Source organism: Rhodamnia argentea, chromosome 6 (genome assembly GCF_020921035.1).
Source record: "Rhodamnia argentea isolate NSW1041297 chromosome 6, ASM2092103v1, whole genome shotgun sequence".
Lineage (NCBI taxonomy): Eukaryota > Viridiplantae > Streptophyta > Magnoliopsida > Myrtales > Myrtaceae > Rhodamnia > Rhodamnia argentea.
The window spans coordinates 9746456-9768703 of record NC_063155.1 but is presented as its reverse complement, the minus strand read 5'-3'; the positions used below and the strand labels follow the sequence as shown (position 1 = coordinate 9768703).

The 22248-nt window shown below is 40.4% G+C and overlaps 1 protein-coding gene across 4 annotated transcripts; it reads right to left on the bottom strand.

The window, feature by feature from the left end:
- Positions 1–3111: 3111 nt before the first annotated feature.
- Positions 3112–5181, bottom strand: LOC115741422 (transcription factor MYB20-like). Of its 4 annotated transcripts, none has more exons than XM_030675308.2 (4): positions 4659–5181; positions 4349–4478; positions 3729–4269; positions 3112–3674 (listed from the first exon to the last, which is right to left on the bottom strand). In XM_030675308.2, the coding sequence occupies exons 1-4, from the start codon at positions 4789–4791 to the stop codon at positions 3381–3383; spliced, it is 1098 nt and encodes a 365-aa protein (XP_030531168.1). In that variant the 5' UTR covers positions 4792–5181; the 3' UTR covers positions 3112–3380. The 4 variants fall into 4 exon arrangements, with proteins under 4 accessions (XP_030531168.1, XP_048137032.1, XP_030531167.1 ...); XM_048281075.1 differs by having other exon boundaries at positions 3112–4269; positions 4659–4796; positions 4986–5181; XM_030675307.2 differs by having other exon boundaries at positions 3112–4269; positions 4659–4799; positions 4989–5181.
- Positions 5182–22248: the final 17067 nt, after the last annotated feature.

Below are 22248 nucleotides of genomic sequence, written 5' to 3'. Positions count from 1 at the left end.
GCCGGGCCTAATTTGCTAAAAGAGCAATCAACAGAGACATGAAAACAACATCCCCCCCGGAGCAATGCGACGCACGCGCGCTTGCTGGCTTCGCAACGAAGCCATGAGAGAGCTTTCAGACGAAGCGACAGCAACCATCTGGTTCAAGTTCTGGTTTTTCCAAAGCTTTGGTCCTGACCCAGAAGAGGAAACTCCAAGTTTGGTAGGAGAGTACTTGTCTTGAAGTTCATATAAATTGTCTATCCTGTTTGTAACTCTTGATTCTCTGACTCTTTGCAGAGCACGGGAGTTAAATTTCAATATTAGCGTTCTCACCCTCGATCTCTTTATCAGCAAGACCGCATGCCTGTTGACGTCCTGAAGTTTGATGGAAGACCTTTTCATGTTGAAAACATTAAGTTGCCCAATTCCAAGAAACATGTCAAAAAGCCTTTTTTTTTTGTATCCTTCTTGGACTATGTCGACAGGTGACACGGGATCCATCGTTCATGGTGCCTGGTCACTCGGACATGAACATCATGAGTGGTTTTCGTGTTCTCTTTCGTCTTTGCCGCCATGTCGGTGCGTCTGTACCAGGTCAGGAATGGCGAGAACGACGTCGTTCTTTTGTTTTTTGAGCGCGACAGGAACATGGCAAAGGCTACAACACGTCGCGTACCTTAGTTTGACCGAGTGTGTAAGTGGGGATCACTTGCACCCCTTTTTCCTCTTGGTTTACGCTGCCGTTCTTGTTTGAATAGCTCATCTCCCTTTCAACCCGCATTCTGCTTTGACCGTCGGCATCAATTGTCTGGAAAATATCAAACTTATTGCACGGAGACCAATTCAATTTTATATCGATTGATAATTTGTTAATTTAATCATAAATATTTTGACGATTTGTCAATTTAATCTTTTTGACAAATTTTGATCGAAAATCGTTGATGTGACGTTTTCGTCAACCCACCATGCATGATATGATCGGCGTTGACGTGGATAATTTTTGTAATTTTTATTTTTTTCTTTTCTTTTCTTTCTTTCTTTCTTTTTTCCAACTCTAGGCTAGCAAGCGTATCCGGGCGAGGGCCGTGACGCCCCTGTCCGCATCAAACGGTCGCCGAACAGATTTTTTTTTGGTAGAATTTGGCATACGGTTGGAAAAAAAAGAAAGAAAAAAATAAAATAAAAAATAAAAAATTGCAAAAATACTTCATGTTAGCTGTCACGTAGGATGGTTGGAGTTATCTAGACCATCACAAGCCAGTGATTTTAAGGCCAAAATTGACATATCGCCAAAATGTTGATAAATAAATTGGCAAATTATAAAAAAAATATGATTAAATTGACACAATTAAAAGATTTTGGACTAAATTATCGTTCGTGCTGTAAATTTATGACTTTTTATTCGTGATTTTCTCTTGGTATTGCGAGTTAAGTTACAACCTAGGAAGCACAGATATTCTCCGGCTTCGATGTTGGATGTGTATTGGTGTTCGACAGTTCTCAATATGTCGAAATTCTTTATTTTTGATAAATGACGTGTCGACATGTCGTGTCGTATTTCATATTGGGCGTCGATGTTATTTAGGTTATAACTCATCAGTTATTTGAGGAGCAATGCTCACGAAGTCAAATCCAGATTAATGCATAGTGATTGATGGGCTAAACTAAAGTGGTCCCCATCAATCACTTTTAGCTGACCCCAGCCTTTCCAATTTTATTTGGGTGGCCCCTCCAGATTAGATGCTTGCCGTAAAAACTTTCTAAAGAAGGTAAATCATGCTTAACATGGGCGCCATTCTTGCTCATTCCCTCATCATTACCCTTTGGGCATGTGTAAGAGTATGTAAACATAACTATATAATATCACCAGCGTGGCGGTCCTCCTTTCCCTAATTGAAGAAGGTAATGATGCTCCCATAGCAAAGAAGACTAGTTTCGAAGCCATTATCGGAGATTATTGATTAGATAATGACACAAATGATTCTTGAATTTTGATTTAATGTGCAACTTGGTTCGTGAACTTTAGCCCGATGTGCAATGTCGATCGTGAACTTTTAATTTGTTTAATGTGGTCTCTAAACTTTTTGCACATGTTCAATGCAATCCCATAACTATACAAAAATTATTTCAAGTTCAAAGATAGCACCGACCATTTTGATACGGTCCAGGGACTCGAAAGCCCGGAGACCATATTGAACAAATTAAAAGTTTACGAACGACATTATACATCGAGCTAAAGTTTATAGACCACAATGAACAAATTAGTACATGGACCACATTGCACATTAAGCCAAAGTTCATGGACCATTTGTGTCATTTTTCCTTACTGTTAACGTCGGATTATAAACATGGACATTTGCAAATCTTTCCTACACATTGAAATTCACGACAGAAGAGATGTAGCCACTGATGTATCATGTTGAGCCGGGAGGTGGTTGCATATTGTACTATGTATGCACTTCGACAACCGAACTCGGCCGGTTCTATTTTCTGGGGTATTCAATCTCATGCTTTCCGTTAATGTCTTGTGCTAGCATGCCACCGAGCATTGAGTTCGATATAGCCGGCGCGGCGGGTTTAAACAAGGATTAACAATCTCAAACCCCTCCCCCCCAAAAAAAAAAAATAATAGAGCATCAATCTTCTTCTTCTCTGGACTTCTTTAGTCTTCCTAGTGCAGGCCTTTTCTAAAGTTTTCCAATGGATTGGAAGATTGTTGCACCGGTAGTTTCCATGGATTCAATGTCACATGTACAGAACAGAAGGCTTTTGTTTTGACTCCTCTCTCTTTCTCTCTCTCAATAATAGACATGCCAGCCAACTTGAGCCTTTAGGTGGGACTCAACCCCATGGCCAAAATTAATCTTTTCTGATGTCTGATGCATGAAGTCCAAAGCAGTGCGGTCGCAGCTGGATCATACGTTACGCTTTGTTTGAACGTAATCGCGGCTGCGCACCTGTACGCGAACGCCAGATTATTCACACATCTAATGTCCCCAACAGTCCCATGACTCCTGTCCCAGTCTGAGAGTGCAGCCATGGAAGTTAGCACCATTACTGTCCACTGTTGTGATCCGGATCACCGAGCTGGATAACAATCATGGAAGCTTGCAGGAAAGAGAAACGAAAAAGAAGAATCCCAAGTGTTTTTTCCTTATTTCTTTCAATGGAAAACACAATGAAATCGAGATCATTCAAGATCTGCATTTCCGAGACATTCGCATTGCGATGTATTGCCGGGTACCGAAACATCGGATAGACGAAAAAAGAAAAATTTAACTCCTTTCCAACTCTCAATAGGGAATGATTTCGTGTGTATATATCGACATCTGTGTGTATCTTTTGTGATTTAAGCAAAACCGGAAAACGGAAAAATGAGATGGACCGGATGTACAAGTTTACATCTGCTGAAAGATGTCAAAATTCGGCGGAGTTAGATCCTCCGATGGCGATGTCAGCTGAAAGCTACCGAAGTCTACCGACGATGAATTAACAGGACCGATGTGGAGCTGGTCCTCTTGCCATGGACCTTGTGGCTTCAGCTCTTCGCACTTGCTTGTCCCATTGACCTGGTACTGGAACAAGCAGTCCAACTTGTTCTCGCCAGAACACCAGGAGAAGGCGGCGTTTTCAACTGAGCTGCTCATCTGGAACCCTGTGTAATTGCCGCCGACGCTCGAGCTATTATTAGTTGAGCATTGGTCTTTCGCCTCGTGGAAGAACAATGAGCTCATTCTCGAGGCGAAATTGTTGGAGAACTCCGACCCGCTCATCGTCCCGCCAGGGTGGTCAAAATTAGTCAGGCTCGGCATCGAGGAAAACTCAAAGTGAGGACTCATCTCCAGATGGTTTTGATCCATGGTTCTAGGAGGATCGTGGTAATTGCTCAGAAGATTGGAATTAAAGCTGACCAGGTCGAGCCCGGACTGGAATTCAAAGTTGGGTAATGAATCGAAAACCGGCCTGATCATATAGTTATTATTATCGGCAGACTCTCTGGATGCTTCTATTAGCGTTCCGCCTTCATAGTAAGGGTCGTTCATTAGAAACGCCGGCTCGTGCGCTCGCAAACTCGATATGGCCGGGATGAGTCCCTTGAGCTGTGGCACTTCCAAGGACTTGTTCTCGGCGCACTTCTCTTCTTTGATCAGTTGGACCTCGCTGATCAGCTGGTGGGTCGCCGGGTCGATGCCTTGCTTCATCAGCTTCTTCTTCAAACAGGAGTTCCAGAAGTTCTTTATCTCGTTGTCGGTTCTCCCCGGCAATTGCGCCGCAATCTGAGCCCACCTGTATGCCACACCATGAATATTCCACAAGAGAATTCATTCAAAGCGTTTCTTGAGATCCTATGCAGCAGTATCTGTACCTGTTTCCAAGAACTTTGTGGAGACTTACAATGAGATCCTCCTCCTCTTGAGAGAACATCCCTCTCTTGAGGTCAGGCCTCAGGTAGTTTATCCACCTCAGCCTGCAACTCTTCCCACATCTTTGGAGTCCTGCATTTGATGACACAAAATCAATCATTCAAATGGTCATCGAATCAAATTCTCTCCAAGAACATAAATTTCTCCCGGAAAACAACTCCGGATGAGCTTCTCTCTCCTCGTCTGCCGTCATGTCGTCTTGCCCGTCGGCAGCCAAAAAAAAAGGGAAACAAATGCTAACATTGTCATTACCGGCAAGCTTCGGCACAGAGCTCCAGCAGCCGACGCCGTACCGGGTGATGTAGTTGAAGAGCTTCTCATCTTCCTCGGGCGACCACAGCCCTTTTCTCAGCTTCTGCTTCACGCAGCAAGAATGTCTCCCCATTCTTCGCAGAGAAAAAGGATAACTGTAAGGACAACGATATGAGCTAGTGAATGAGAGAGGTTCGGATGGGGATTTATGCGCTGTTCTCGGGCGCCCGGCGAGCTGCGAATGCAAGAACAATGATCAAGAACCGGCTTAAGTCAATTTCAAGAGCCAGGAGGAGGGATCTGAATCATACTTAGGATCCAAGTTAAGCACAGAGATAGAGAGAGAAAGGGAGAGAGGAAGGTGAAGCAATCAAGTGGGTTTTACGCAAATCTGGTGGTGCTTTTGGCGCAGCAACTAGATTGGTTTTTAAGACATCTCTCTGTGCCTCCTGCGAGAAATCAATGGGGAGCGACGGGAAATTTAGAGCAAGTTAAAGCTCCCACAAGCGGCGTACTTATGGTCAGCAAGAACGTAGCGTTGCACGTTCGCGTCATATGAATGACTCTTCTACATATACATACATAGAAAAACGACGGCGTATCGAGCATCCTCTTTTATGGCCTTTCAAAGCCGAACCCCAGGAAAAATTAAGGAGGATAAAGAGAGAGTAAAAAAAGATATCTTTTTTCTTCCTATTGTTATGCTAAATTAGTGAATTATGCACGAGAGTGGGATGTATTTAATAACGGATAATGACACAAATGATCATTTGACTTTGATCTTAATGTGCAATGTGATCTATGAACTTTTAATTTGACCACTATGGTCCCCGACCTTTAGCTCAATGTATAATGCGATCCTTGAATTTTTTATTTGACCAATATAATTTGTAAATTTTTGGAACATGCTTAACTTAGTTTCTAAACTATAGAAAGATGTTCAGTACAATCTATTTCCGTTAATTCAAGTTCAGACGATGTTGGACACTTTTCTATAGTTCATGAACTAAGTTGAATATGTTATTAAAGTTTGGAGATCACATTGAACAAATTGAAAGTGCACGAACCGCATTGTATATTAAGCTAAAAATTCAAAGATCACATTATATATTAGGGATTATTTGTGTCATTTCTCCTATTTGATAATTATGTTGCTTCTTCTGATTAATTTATTTGCAGTGAATATTAAATTATTGGCCGACACTATGTGTTTGTCAAGAAGCGTGGGGTCCATGCATAGATTTGACTCTGGAGATCGAAATTCGAAGAAATGTCGCAGATAATCAGAAATAAAATAAAATAAAATAAAATAAAATAAAGAATAAAGGGAGATTAAATAAAGGGACCGCCGAGTCAATAATTGCCGGTCCGAACGCGGAAGCTTCCTAATTCCTACAATCATTACCTGCGCATTTTCCGACGAAGGGCGCCAAGAAGAGACTCCGAAGAGACGGTGGCCGTCCGCGACAACTTTTCTTGCCGATTCACCAACTTCGGAGCCCGGGAGACTCGGGTCGACTCTGACGGCAGGTGGATGGGTGCTGCGTCGGTGGGTTCTTTCTCGTCACGACACGCGTGGGTCGGAAAGATTGGGGTCGCTGATCCAGGCCACGGATCGGATGACGTCATGCGGTCTCTGAGTGATTTTATGCTTTACTTGGTCTTGGACCATTTTAAGATTGAACCGAGGTTGACGTTGTTTACTCCATCGCTTTGCAAACAGCCCTCTTTCTCTTGTTGCAGCCAATTTCGTGTGAACGATCATCTACGTTTGCCCATTTTCTTAAACAAACCGACTTGAAATTCTATGTCCGATCGATGTTTCTGAAAAGTTATTTGGTACAATTTTACGGATAAATTACAAATAAGAACTTAAAGTACTCTCATTTTCTTAAATAAAGGTACGAAGTGAACTTTATTTCAAATAAAGGTTTAAAATGTCATATTTGTTTCAAAGAAAGGCATGCCCATGGGTATTTTCACCATTTATTATTATTTTTTTCTTTTTCAGATTTCCTTTCCTTTTCTTTTTTCTTTTCCCTTTTATTTTTACCTCCCCCTGCCATTATCGGCCCAGGCAAGATAGGTGCATACCGTCAACACCTAATTGGGAAGGCTTTCCAAAACCTCGCTCTCTTTCTTTAGTTAATCTTTCCTTTCCTTAATCTGAGTAATTGGCACATGCGAAAGCTCCAAGTGAAAAAATAATCAAACAGGCTATACGGGCACAAGTGCATGGCAAAACAAAGCAATAATACGGCAGGCATACCTAATCGAAGGGTATGTCCTTTTATGGTTCACTCACTAGATGCACACATTTCAAACAACATACGTTTATACATAACTCACCATCCACTGTTCATTATATATTTATCCAACTACTCACTTCATTTACAACATATGCATGGGAGGAGTATAATAGAGGGTATTTATTCCGGATTTCCAGCATCATCATCCACAGTCTCCAGCTATCTTATTCATCCGAAAAATGGTTAATCAACAAGAGTAAGCCGAAACTCCTCCGCAAGCGGGATCCCTAGGCCAAACGACTACACCAACTATAACATCACAAAATTGAGGATCGTCTAAGACATCCAAACATACTTCTCATCAATGGTAGATATCAAAATCCTACCAAGGTAAATACAATCCTTATAGACAATAGATCTCAGAATAATATCCAAATCCTCTATCACAAAATTTCTTCCACCAGAATCCAATACTCGCATCCTAATCATAAAAAGCTTAGTAATAAGGATAGAGATCTACTTGCATCGACTAAACGAGAAATCAAACGGACAAATTGACGGACAACACGAAATGAAACGTCGAAGGCTAAAGGCGATCCACGATGGTGGCGCGGCCACCAAGGCGGCATATGGATAGTGCGGGTACGGCGCGAACGATGACGGCCTCGGGCGAATGGACAGCTGCAACGAATGGCGGTTGTGGACGGCAATGGTATAGCCGAGAGAGAGCGTCGGCGGTCTAGCAAAGTAAAGATAGAATTTCCGACAATAACTACTGAATGAATTGACGGCGATTTCTATTTATAATGGTCCAGTCGGCTTGCAATCTACGACTTACGGTAGAGTTAGCTTATGATTTATTGTGCTTGTCGGCTACTTGCAGTAGAGTCGCCTTGTGACGTGTCTTGCTTAGAGTTAACAACACCTTCTCAGCTGCTTCTGATTTGTTGTGTTTCTGATTTGTTGTGTTTACATTGGCCGAATTCCAATTTTCGTTCCAAATGATCATAAACCGTCAAGCACTAACATGCTCCTATTTTAAGTAGGTGAAAGTTGTGACTTGCAGCTGCCATATGGGAAACTGCCTTACCATGTGGTGACACGCGGCCCCACACGTGTCCTCGTGTGGCTACGTGTCCCAATTCAGTCCCCGATTGTACCAATTTCATACGTACCTAACCCCGATGAGACCTAATTCCAACATATCGTGTTCCTAAAATAATATTGGGTCCATAAAAACTCATTAAAAATCTCTTAATAATACCCTCAGGTTCGAATAAAAATCCTTATAGTTTATCCACTAATCCGAACTCATTAAATACTAATTCACCCATAAGTAGGTGAGAATTTTTTTGTTCATCATAGCGTTGGACAAGAGTGACCCTCGCCGGATCTTGCTAGGGCAAACCTCACCCGACCTCGGCCTCGCCAACCTAGGCCAAGGCAAGGGCAACCTTCGCCGGTGTCGGGCGAGGGTAGCCCTCGCCCTTTCCCGGGCAAGCAAGGCCCATGTCGAGCAAGGGTAGCCCTCGTTGTTTCTCGAGCCGGTGAGGCCGATGTCGGGCCAAGGCTTTTCTAGCCTGGGTTGGAGAGGATGACCCTCGCCCGAGGCCGGTGACGGTTGGGGAGGGGAAAAAGAAAAGAAAAAGAAAAAGAAAAAAAAAATAAAAGGTAAATGACAAAAATGCCTTTAGTCGGGCTCTTCTTGGAAATGAAGAGGGCACTTCATACCTTTATTTGAAATAAAGTCCACTTTAGAGCCTTATTTAAAAAATGAAATCACTTCAAGCACTTGTTTGTAATTTCCCAATTTTATATTGACCGGTTCATTTCTCGAAGTGATAATGTCGCGGATAGTCTTTGAATTTTTCCTCGATGTTCGATATCGAACTTAATTTAAAATTTCGGAGACTAGATTGAGCTAAAATAATTTCGAGGACTAAATTGAATATCAAGCAAAATTTTAGAGGTCTTCTTTAAATAAAAGTGTGATTTAATATTTAAATATCTTATGAAAAAAGATTCATGGCATGATCGGATATACATGTTGACATTTTTCAATTAGAAACATTTGCAACCTCACAATATGATTATATCAGCAAATTAATTTACACATAACCAATTTAATTGTTCGAAATTCGAATGACATAATAAATTTTGTTCAAAAAAAATAAATGTTTAGCTTAAATTATTAAACACGCCATTAATGGGGAAGGAAAGATAAATAGCTCTCACAAAAATAGTATGACGAAGTTGTTCCTCAATACCACACATTCAATTAGGGAAAAGTGTCAGAATAATCCTAAACTTATTGCATTTGTGTCAATTTAGTTATAAATCTATTAATTATATCAATTTAGTCATTAACCTTTTGACCTACAGCCAATTTAGTCATTAAGGCTAATTTTGGCTAGATATTGTTGATGTGAACATTTTTTTTTAAATAACATTTCAATAATTTTCGAATTTGTTATATTTTTTATTTTTTTGCTTATTCTCTCTCTCTCTCTCCCCTCTAGTATGGTACGGATTGACCTCGCTTGAGAATGATGATTTTCTCTTTAAATTGGAACAATTAAAAGGTTAATGACTAAATTAACATTAATACAATAAATTTAAAAATTTTATGACACTTTTTCCCGTGAGAGCACGGTTCTATCTCGATCGGTCCAATGCTGCCATCTTATAGCAAGTCATTTTCTTGCATTATGTCTCCTCGTCGATATGGGACAATAAAGAGATAATAAAACAAAATAATAACTTACTATCAACTTGTTGAGATAATTACTTATAGCAATTCATTCTCTCTATTTTGTGTCTCTTTATCCTTTTTGTGAAGTTGAGATATAGTGATCCTTTTTCTTATCCACGAAAATGTGATGTGTGGAAACGTAAACGAAAAAGGCTAAATTGAGTTTACGTTTATTGGTCCGACGGTCTGGTTCTCTCTTGAAACCAAGAACCGGATCAATCATAATCGGTTCCAATTTTATCAAATCAAGAATTGAATCAAAGCCTTCAGGAATTGGACTAACCCGGCTGGCCCGATCTGGTCGGAGCAATTCCTGGTTTGGACGGTCCATCATGCTCAGCCCTAGTCACATGCAGTTGCACGGATGATTGGACACGTGCGCTATCATCACAGGTCCAAGCGATCACGCGATCCGTGCGACGCACCAGATCACCGCCCGTTCTTTTGTGGCCACAAACTTTTTTTCTTGTCGTCCTTCGTCCAGCAACACTTTTTTTGAGAGGCCGCAATCAGGTGGGACGCGCCCAGGCAGACACTGGGTTTGACTTCAGAATTGGGGTGCCATGATCTGGCGTGCAAGGCAAGGGTGACGGTTAGGATGATTTCTTACTAAAAGAACGCGGAGCATGCGATCGGAGTCCCGTATCTTGGATCGCACGTGAAAAATAACTTGTCGGGACGTGGAAGAAAAACATCACATCATTTTGTCGGCTTCCGAATAAAAACCATCTTCTTTAACCCAAAAAAATAAAAAATAAAAAAACAGATTCTTTTCGCAACAAAGAGTGCGCATGGTAACACTTATGGCAATGAATTTTTTTCTAGAAGTATTTTTCGAGCAAAAACTCGTTTGATAATGCAACTTCTGAAACAGACATCGCATTTTTACTTCTGAAACAAATTTCTATTTCTGAAGTTGTTTTTGAGACAATTCTATAAGTTAAAAAAAGTTACTTCTATTTTAGAAATAGAAATATTTCAATATCAATATCTCTATCACTTCAATCTCTTTTCATTTTTAGCACCTCTCTCCCATCCAAGCCTCTACCGTGGCTTCTTGCCATCGACCATCGCAAATCTTTGCCGACCAATGCCCACTGCCGCCGGCAGTCACAACCCATCGCCAACCGTCCCCGCCCATCGCCGACTACCGCCCATCGCTAACTAGCACCCCCTACCTCCCACCGCCACATCGTTGCTACGACCACCAACGCCGCAACCGCGGCCACCTGACGCCGCCACCACGGTCAAGTCGCCATCTCCGATAGTGTAGAGTAAGAATTAAATAGTAATTTTTATTATTAAAACTCCAAAATTCGATGTCGTAGGTTCAAATCCTACGGAGCGTGATTCCAGTCTTGGTTAAGTTAATCCGAAAATGACACTTAAATAGCAATGATTCGAAGCACTTCTTTTTATTTTTACACTATTTTGGAAACCCAAAGACTTGATCGTATGGATATGTAAAATACAGGATTTCCAATCCTAGTAGAAAAGGGAAGGAAACGGATACTCAATTTCAAGTGAGTAAACAAAATTCCATACTCGATCTCATGGATATATCTATCGAATTCTATGGAAAGCCATATGCGAAAAAAGTCGTATGTACGGCTTGGATGGAGATATTTCTTTCATACATTTCGAGATCCACCCTACAATATGGGGTCAAAAAGCCAAAATAAATGATTTTAGCTCTTATAAAAAGAAAACTGATTCTTGAATCCCTTTCACGCTCATGTCACGTTGAGGTACTACAGAAGAAAAAATTGCAAAATTCGATCCAATTTATCGTAATTGATTAGTTAACATGTTGGTTAATCATATTTTGAAACATGAAAAAAAATCATTGGCTTATCAAATTATCTATCAAGCCAAGAAAAAGATTCAACAAAAGACATAAACAAATCCACTATCCGTTTCACCTCAAGCAATACGTGGAGTAACTCTTGATATAGCACTAAAAGCAAGACGTGTAGGTAGATAGACTTGTCAAGTTACCATTGAAATAGGTTCCACACAAGGAAAAGCACTTTACTTTTTAATAATAACAATTATTTTTTAAAGAATTTTAAAATATTAAAAATGAAGTAGAATTATTTTCGGCCACCGACAATAATTTTTCATAGAAGATTTTGTGCGGATAATATTCCAGAAGTACAAATTTTCAACCGTTACCAAACGAATTTCTCCGATTAGAAATTAACTCTTAGAGTAGGAGTAGAAAATCAACTTCTACTTCGGAGCTAAGTTGATTTCTGAAGCATTGCCATGTGCGCCCTAATATTTCACAACAATAGCGAATTTTCTCCCTCATTTTCCGGCTCTCTTCTTCTTCTTTTTTTTTTCGCAACGAATATGTACATGCAATTAAAATAACTTTTTTCTGTGTATGGACGCTCCCTTTGCTGGGCCCCTCCTTCCGAGTTAGTATATGAAATAAATTCTTTTTTGACAAAAAGTAATAATAAAAAAATTTAAATTACTTTTTTTTCTAGTTCAATATCATTGCCCAATTGCTGTTGGATTAACTCCCTCGTTTTCTGACCAAAAAAGAAAAAAAAAAATCCCTCATTTACATCGCGAAACCCTAAATGCGACTTAAAAAGAAATCGTATTATCACATGAAGATTGAAGAATGTGCTTTACAAATAACTTGATAATTCCCACTAGCAGAAAGCACATACGTTCTAGAAAAGATTTTTCTCTAAAGTTTTCGCGTTTGTGATGCCCCGATCAATTGAAAATCAATTATCCTTCAAGTGCCACAAATTTTCCTATTTTCATGTTGCTTTGCAAAAATGCCTTGCAAATTTCAGGAAACCGGTTAAGTTTTGGCCCGTTCAATATATATGTTCTATTAAAGTGACAGCATTTGCACACGATAAATATGAAATACAAGTTGCAGTCGAATGCAACTTTACATGAATAATTCACGTGAAAATGCAATGTCATCCTTAAATTTTTAATTCGTGTAATGTGGCGTATGAATTTTGGCTCAATGTGCCCATATTGTATGAAAATGTTTAAAAGTCCAAGGACCGCATTGAATATCGTACTAAAGTTCAAGCACTACATTGAACACATTAAAAGTTCGACAACGATATTGCACATTAAATCAAAGTTCAAAGACCATTTATGTCATTTTTCCTACACGTTTGAATAACGATCTTTGAAGCAACCAAGTCATGATGATTTAGAGCAAATGGCATTACTATATAAAAAAATATATGGAGACTAACACATGGTAATTAAATGAGTGAAAAATTACCAAAAAAATCCTAAACCTATTACAATTATGTCAATTCAATTGCAAACTTTTTGTATTTATGCCAATTTAGTCCATTTAGCCCACTTTGGTTGGTTGACACCGACATAGATGTCGGTTGGAGTTGACATAGATGCCAGCGCCGACGTAGACATAATTTGATAATATTTTATTGATTTTTTTATAGAGCTTTTCTTTTTGCCTTTTGTTTTTCGTACTCTTTTTTTGCTTAGACTTTAGGGTTGGGTCGCCCTCACCGAGTTTGAGCGAGCGCCGCGATGCACCCATTAGCCGGATCTGGCGAGCACCTCGTGGGCCTTGCCTCGCCGGCCCTAAAATCCAAGAAAAAAAAGTAAAGAAAAAGAAAACATAAAAACAATTATAAAAAAAAGTCAAAAGATATTAGAATATTATAGAAATTTATCCACATCACCGTCGGTCGATAAAAATTGGCCGAATGAACTGAATTAGTACAAATGCAAAAGATTTAGGAATGAACTGGCACAAATATAAAAAATTTAAGATTGAATTGACACAATTATAATAGATTTACGATTTTTTTTTATAATTGTCCCATTAAATAAGTACAACGATTGCGCTTAACTAACTGAAAGACGAACATTCTTTTGTCACCTCGAAATCGACCCTAAATAAATTTCTTTAATCTCTATATTTTTCCCCAAAAATTGCCCTCGTGGTCCGACAAATAAAAGTAAGCCGAGAGATAGAGAGAGAGAGAGAGAGAGAGAGCATGAAAAAGAAGGGACAGCTTCCGCGCCTTCAATCATTGGACGTGGGCATCCGACGACAGAGGGATTTTCAAAGGAGAGATTAATGGTTCCTTAAACGTTTATTAAATGGTCGTTTAATTCGATCGCAAAGCTCACCTAATTGATTATTGCATTCTTCTCAAGGAACCCTAGAGAGAATATCAAGGTCCATCCAGCTAGATCAGTAGGCGATTTTCAACATCTCAATTAGGACTTCCGTTTGCAATTGAATGTGAGTAAAGTCACCAAGGCCACCACGGTGTTATAACTAACCGGGGCTTGCCCATTAAGACATTATTAGCCGAAATCCGCAATGATTTGCCGGGGATTAGGGATTTTGTCGTCAAATTACGCGATGGCGTGACCATGGGTAACACCAAAAGCTTCCTAAGCGTCTTGTTTGGTTTCGGCGTAACCTTTTGAGTACCGTAAATTTTGGTTTCGATATCTTGGTTGTTAATTATGTCGCGCGACGTTGTATCGATGGCTGCGAACCTAGTCATTTGGAGAATGCGTAAGCTTGTTACTCCAAAATTGTACGCTGATGTGTTTCAAAATCTCGAAAAGTTTTGAAAAGGTATAAAAGTATACCTCGCGCGCCTTTCTCTGTCTGCTTGACGTTTAAGAGCAGGGCTACTGGTGGCAAGATCATGAGGTCGGTCATGGTGTCTGCGCCGCCTCGATCTGAGGTCATGACGTCAGGGGTGACTCGGATCAACGCTTCGGGCACGGCGGCGCATTCGTTGCACGAGATATGTTCGGAGCTGAGATGGGCGTCAACGGGGGCTAGGGTTTGTCGGCCGCGACGGCAGAGGTGGCTGAGCAAGGGTGATAGGTTTTGTGTATTATATTTGTGTTGTATTGGCTTAGCAAGAGGGCATTTTGCAAAATGGTATGGCAATCTTGTAAAATAAATATATCCTTGATCATTGGATGGAAACTCATACAAGTTTTTGGTATTTTACAAAATTTGAATCTCCAAATCTCTTTGAATACACATATACAAAAGATCACGAACACTTTGGTGAGATTGAAGACGGAAAATCGTCCCATCAATCCTAAACTTTTCAATTTTGCCAATACAGTCCTAACCTTTTATTCAAAATTCCAACACAGTTCTTTATATCAATTTTTGTTAGAAATCGCCGACGTTATGGTGTGTTACATAGGGCAGCCGGTGACGATTGGACCGATGCATCGGCGATTCACGATTTGATCGGAAGGACAATGTTGGAATTCCGCATAGATAGTTGGGACTAAATTGACAAATTTGAAAAATTTAGAGCTAAAATGACATCCATACAACTAGTTTATAACCGATTGAGTAATTTTCTAGCTCGAAGACGGTCTCATTCAGCGTATAATTGGAGTCCGAAATTGTCATGAAGCTGAGCAAGTTCGCGAATTGATGTCGCGAGTCAATTTTATAGTACGTACATTGCATGTGAAAATCACCAGCCAATATCAAGTCCCACGCGAGAATTGCGGGTGGGTAACGTCACGGCTGTATCTCTCGGAAAGAGCATCATTCATCATCATCGACCCACCAAAGCAAATGAATTTCTCTGGCCAAATGGAGAGAGACAAGTTATAACTTGGCAAGTTAAATGCACCTTCACATATGGACCAACGCAAAAGAGAGAGTTCATCTCACAACCTGATGAGATGACCTCTCATTGCTGGGGACCATTATATGTAAACATGCATATTGTTCAACGGAGAAAATTACAAAATCAATCATAAACCTATCGTGCGAATGCCGACGACGAGGCTGTCCTTGTGCATCGCGTCGCATCGCGCCACTCCATGAACCGACACTCCGGTCCCATTGTACTAGCTGGGAAGACTCATAAGCATTGAAGACGAGGTTGTTTCTCAGCTCTAGTGAGAGCGATCTCGGGTCGATGCCGAAGGCCGGCGAGGGTGACCTCGCTTGAGGCCGCTGAGGGTAACTCTCGCTGGTAGTTGCCTTTGGACAAATTTTCTCAGCATTGACTAGACGAGACGTCGGCGATTTTCAATGGCAATTGGCCGGTAGGACTACATTGAGATTTCTCGTAAAAGTTCGGGGATGCATAAGCAAAACCGAAAGGATCGAATTGACATAAATACAAAATGCTACGTGACCTAAGACTAATTTACAAACTCGGTACATAAGCGATATAGCGGACTGTAAATAACCATTTAAACAAGTTACTGTGTCATTATCGTATGTATGTAACTATGCATATGTCGTTGTTGAACTTGTAGCTATCTCTATTAACCAATGCTTTCTCTTGACTTTCTCAGGATCGCCTATTCCGTCAATGCTTTCACCTAAATATATTTAACTTTGGAGTTTCAAAACTAAGTATTGATATTACGTCAAAATGTGCATATTTGAGTTAATCGCAGCTTACACATGTCGGTGTATAATTCGGTATATTCCTGCTTCTTTCGCTATCCTAGAAGTTCGGCTGAGAACAGCTCTCTTATTCGAGTCCCCTCATTCTGGCGCTCACTTTACGCCCTCGTCGAATCGTGTCACTAGAATAAATAGCAACTACGAATATCACTTTCCACGTTTCGAGCAAGGAGTTGAAGAATGCCTTTTTCGATTCATCGCCATTGTCTGCTCCCGTGCATCTATCTACCCTAAGAATCCATAAGCATGGACAGAGCACAGCTAATTTTCTCCAGCTCGTATGACGTGGACTCCGATGCCTCTATGTCAATGCAAGTGTACGATTCCCATCTTGGGACTGCTTCGTTGGAGACATTATAGTACCTCAAAGTCAGGTGGGAAGAATAACTTGTGTCGTGCGTGTGTATGTGTGTGTGCATCATGAAGTCGATCGCTGTCCTTTTGTTGATGCAAGTCTCCGTCAACCAACAAATAAAGCGTCCCTTTCAAGAGATGATGATCACAAAATGATAGCGGACGTTAGGCATTGGGGAAATTCTTTCTTCCCTCGTGCTTCCCTCCCAAATGATTAGGTCCTTTGCCCTAGTTGGGGGTCTTGGAGGGAGAAAAAGAAAGAGGGAAAGGAATAATTCTTGTCGAGGGCGTAAATACTAAACTGGCCCTCGAGAATGCGCGATTTCTCTTCTGTGCCACCTCCATGTATCTCAGTATAAAAACAAAAAAGCAACAAGAAGAATTGCCCAAGTATTGATTATGGAAAGCTTATTTGAATTGGTCTAATACCTTAAAAAAACCTGTAACTTTAACTTTTGTTCCAATTTTACTTTTTATCTCGTAAAAACTTCAACTTTAGGTACAATCACAATTCTACCTTAAATTTTTTCTATCGCATAAAAAACCATCAACTTTAGGTTCAAGCCACAATTCTAGTCAAAAATTTTTTTGGTCTCATAAAAAATCCTCAACTGTAGGTCCATTGCCAACTCTACTATAAACTTTTTTTTATCTCATAAAAAGAATCCCAACTTTAGGTCCAGTTTCAATTTTACTCTAATTTTTTTAGTCTCATGAAAATCACTAATTTTTACTTGAGTCCTAAATCTGTCTCCATTAAACCTCTATCATAATAGGCCTTAGTGAATTTTTGCTTGATTTTTCAATCTCTCGTGTTTGGGAATATTCCATTTCTCACTATTAGAAAGCTCGCGCTCGAAATGCTAGATGCTAGAATAGCTTGTGCTTGGGAGTTTTTCATTTCTTAGTTGTCAACAAGAAATTTTGGATGAATGGTTAATGAGGATAGATTTTTGATTCAAATAAAAGTTGTTGATTTTTTATGAGATTGTAAAAATTTTAGGGCAAAATTGAGACTGTATAGTAAAACCTAAAGTTGGGAATTTTTCATAGGATAAGGAAGTTTAGAATACTATTGGTACATGACCTAAAGTTGAGGATTTTTTGTGGGACAAAAATTTTATGGTAGAATTGAGACCGGACTTAAAGTTGGGGATTTTTTATGAGACAAAAGGTAAAATTTGGACAATAGTTAAAGTTGAAGATGTTTTTTAGAGTATTAGGCTTATTTGGATCGTATTTCGATCCAAATTACTCGCTATTGGCAACAAATGATGAAAGGCCATTAGTGATTAGAGCACTGACAAAATAGAACAAAGGAGAAGTGCGATGATAGTATCGAGTAACTGATTTATGAAGAATATCATCATTATTTAGTGGACTCACATATCAATTATCATATCGATAAAAACATATGAAAAAAATACTACTTCAAATCATGGGTACGATATTGACCAAACAAAAAAAATCATGGGTACGATAGTTTGTCCTGCTCTCTAAAAATTGCTAAGATTGGGTTACTTTTATCATAAACTCACTTGGCAAAATGGAGTCAATGGAGTTCCATCTAATCAAATGATTACACGGTTAACTTGTAAACTAGGCTATTAACCAGTTTCAACACCTTCATTAAGATGGGGGTGCAATTGAGTTTCAAGATTCCCCCATGGTCCCCATGAATTCATCCATGCACCAAAACCACTCCAAGCCCTTTCCAAGTCAAAAGTAGGCAATTAGAGTGCCCTTGAGAAGACAAAACCCCCCCTCACATGTCCAATCACAAACCCTAAAGGAGATCCCTCTCTTTGATTAAAGGCTCATTATGGCCTTGAAATTGATGTCTATTTTGAATTTTGATTTGACATCAACAGGAGTAAAAACCCTTTTAATAGCTCAAGACTTAGGTATATAAAAGGTGCGCATCTGCCCTCTTTTAGATCCATTTCTGTTCACATTTATGTGAATGATTACATGTGCCGTACAATTTGACGTGTGCTCAAAAGCAAAAGCGACGAGAAAAATGTGTGAATGTAACGTGGTAAATAGTAAAGCGGACGACAGGACCAGCACGATAGTGGTTGCACGAATCGATGTCCGCAGTACATTGCCGACAGTGATTTTGATGCGAGCGTTTCGTGGACACCATCATTTCTGCCGTTTCTAATGAATTCTCAGCCATTGCAAAGCATATTCAACGGACCAAAAGATAAGGGAAGCGCAAAAATTCAAGGTAAAATCGAAAACCAAAAAATTGGTCCGATTTCAAGCTTCAATATATGCATGATAAGTTTCGAGTTTTAAAAATTGAGATACCGATTCTATCGAGTAGGCTCCAAACTTTATGTGTAACTTTGAACCTAAAATAAGTCATTGTATTTTTCTTGTTCTATATCTTCTTCCGGTCCCGCGGTATTCCATGGCATTTAGTGATGAGTGTATAATCCAAAACCATTAACACGTGCTTCCATTTCCTGCGGTGTCCTTGACTGATACTTTTACTTTGTTAATATTATGTATACTTCATATATTTTGCATATGAGTTATGATTAGTGAATTATAATAGCAAATAGTAGTCATCGGAGGTAATGATTCGCTGCAATCATTTAGTTAATAATTCATGTGGAACTTGGATAGATCCCGATACTTGTGTTAGGGGAGGTTTCAAGGTATGCGGGTACATTCTAGGTTCTGAAAATTAGGGAGCCGATTCTGATGATTAGATTCTAGCTATTAGGTGGAATCTGGATCGACCCTAAAGCCGCTCACCCCTTTGATAGATGATACGAAAGTCCCAAATTCATCGAAAATTTTACTAATCTCACGAACGAGATAAGATTTATCGAGCAAAGGGAACTTCGGTGCATAATCCGATAGTTATGAAGTTAGCTTTAGCACTTATCAAGCTTATTCTTTATTTTCAGCAAACTTGATTGCGTAGGGTCCTCCACGAGGGCTAGAGATTGATGCTACGATTATCAAGTCAAAATTCGACCTCTGCGATTTAAAAAAACAAAACTGGTTTAATTGCCAACTTTGTTTGACGAGCAGCGCAAGATCGTTCGCTCTTCCTTTTTGGTACATTACGTTTACATCGCTTGAAGTTCAAAGCTCATTCATCTCCAAGAGAATTGATTAAATTTTCATAATTCCATCCTCATTTCATTAAAGAGAACTAATTTCGATGGTACGGCAGCCGGATCTATACAAGTGACATCTAAGGAAGACCAATGAAATTTTAGAAACTATAATATCATGTTATATAGAGAAATGAAATCGCTTGTTTCGGGATAGGCTAGCCAAATATTTGGTTTTTCCACCACGTGACGCCAAAACTAAGGGTGATTTTTCTATACGTAATGGTGTATTTTTATACATCTAGTCCATTATAATCGATCGTGTCCTTAAATTAAGGCAAATTCGAGTAATTCGTGGCGGTGAAAAGTTTGCAAGAAAATAATGGTATTAAAGGCAAAGGAAGTGGCATGTTAATGAGATCCGCATTCGTTGATCTCCTTGCCTCCGGAGCAAGTAATTCACACGATGATTACGTCATGTGGCAGCGATGCTCGGTGTAACAAGCCAATTAAAGTAAGACACGTGTCACATGTGGTGTCAAGTGGGTAACGGTGATTGGTCGGTCAAAGTATGCAGCCACAAACATGTGGTGTGCACATTATACTTTTTCCTACCTGAGAGGGTGAGACCTTTTCAGAGCTAGAGCAGTAATTCAATTGCCGTTGGTGGGTTAAGCCCAAATCAAACATGATGGGCCCAATGATGGGCCTAGATCTTGCTTTACATATTGGGGTCCAGCTTCCACATGCAATCTCCCACTTAGAAACCTAATCTCCTTTCGGGTCAGTGGGCCCCATTTTGCTCATCTCGGCCCAATTAGAGTAACATTTCCCCGATAAAATGATATAATCTCCCCTGCCAAAGGTAACCGGTTTCTAGCCAGAACTTGGAACCTACCCCGTAAGCCTTGGTTATGATGAATCGGATCCATGAACTCAATCAAGTGCCTATTAGACCCGTTAAAATATGTCATAAACTCATATCTTAACTAATATTTGATAATGAAAGTTATTATATGAGTTAGTTATTTAGTAAATAGGTCATAAATGACTTTAGAATGGTAAAACTCAAAATAATAAGGGTATTGTATGAGTTCACAACTTACTTAAACCTAACCCGCTTCTATGACTCTCTTCTTCACTTTCTCTTATCCTAACCGGATCTCGCACTTCCTCATTCCACACTATCATTTCGGTTTGGGTATGAATTTTTCTAGATTAGGTACATTCGGAAGTGCTTTAGCAATATGGGTTTGGAAAGGGCAAGTCACTAGATTTGTATTGCATAGAAATGATTTTTTTTTTTGTTGCTAACATTGCATGGAAATGGATTGAATGTGTCAATTTGGGGTGGACTGCTACCCGATCCATCCGTTTAACAGGTCTAGTGCCTTTTCGGTTCCACCTTGACATATTTCGAACGGGCCAAAAGATTAGCGACTCCATAATTTATCGGTAGGCCAAGTCTGTCGTCAAAAAGTCGCCCATGGCCCACGAGTCAAAAGTCAAAGCCATCTTTTTGCACGCTTGTCTGGGAGTCATCATCCATTCACAAGAAACCTTTTTGAACACCAACTTGGAGAGAGAAGTTTGACTTCCGAGGGACACAGCCAGGCTGTAGCACTCAAAAAAATTTCTTTGCCCCTTTGTTTGTTCAAGAGTTTCAGCTGAATCCCTCTTGGAGTAGACTCAGAAGAGTCGGCAGTTCAAGCGAGGGAGATGAAGTCAACGATGGGATGGAGAAAGTCAAAGTCCACGAAATGGTTGGTCGGCTTCAGAGACTGACTGTAATTTCTCGAGGGCAAGTACGAGGAAGCCTCCCAAAGTCTCACGCGGGGATCGAGAAACCTCGCTATAGAAGATTATCCAAGTCGTCCAGTCCTTTCACTTTCGAGCTTCGCTCATGGTTGGCTTCGTCGCTGCTGCGTGATTGGTCCGAGAGCGAAGATGACGACGATGAAGAAGAGGTTCGAGAGAAAGCGGGTGGTGATAGCCGCGGCAGCGGCATTTCTGCTCGTCACGGTGGCCCTATCGCCTTCCCCAGCTAGCTCCACTTTGCTTTCTTCTCAACAGCTTCCTGGTGCCCCTGGTGATCCATCTGACCATGATTCTTCTTCCTCTCTGTCTTGTTTTCCTTATACAGATGATGAAGAAGATTGGATTTTCCCCCTGGCTCGATCGACTCACTCTACGCTCTATCTGAACTGTGGGATGCAGGGGGAAGCGGAGAAGGTGAGACCGGATCCCCACGAAGAGCGCTCGGTGGTGGGTTCAAACTCGAGGGGGCGACCGGTCTTGATTCCTACGTCAGTTTCGGGAAGAACAAGAAGCGGGAAGCGGTGGAGTCGCGGAGCCTGAGGGGGACTTCGGCCGTGTCTCCGCCCTCGCCGCTCCGCAATCAGCGGACCTCCTACGGTTCTCGCGCCCCTCCTCCTCTCCTCATCTAATGACTTGACATCCATGTCGACCGTGCAATTTCCCTTTCTTTGCTTGTTGATCCCTCCGAGATATATTGTGTTCCACCGCTTCAATTTTACTTCAAATGACGTGGATCTAAGTACTTTTACGCCGACTTGTACGTCAAGTGCCAAGCTAGCAGCTACCAAGTTCAGTACGTGGAGGCATTAAGCAACATCCATGTTTGAGTTTAGACAAGACATAACTCGTCTCGAAAGCTCTTCTTTTTTCGGTACTCTATATTAACATCAGTTCAAGTTCAAAG

Coding starts and splice junctions, on each gene's coding strand:
- LOC115741422 (XM_048281075.1), bottom strand. CDS start 4,791: ATGGGGAGACATTCTTGCTGCGTGAAGCAGAAGCTGAGAAAAGGGCTG. Junction 4,479..4,658: donor CTCTGTGCCGAAGCTTGCCG/GTAATGACAATG, acceptor CATCAAATGCAG/GACTCCAAAGATGTGGGAAG. Junction 4,270..4,348: donor CACAAAGTTCTTGGAAACAG/GTACAGATACTG, acceptor TGTGGCATACAG/GTGGGCTCAGATTGCGGCGC.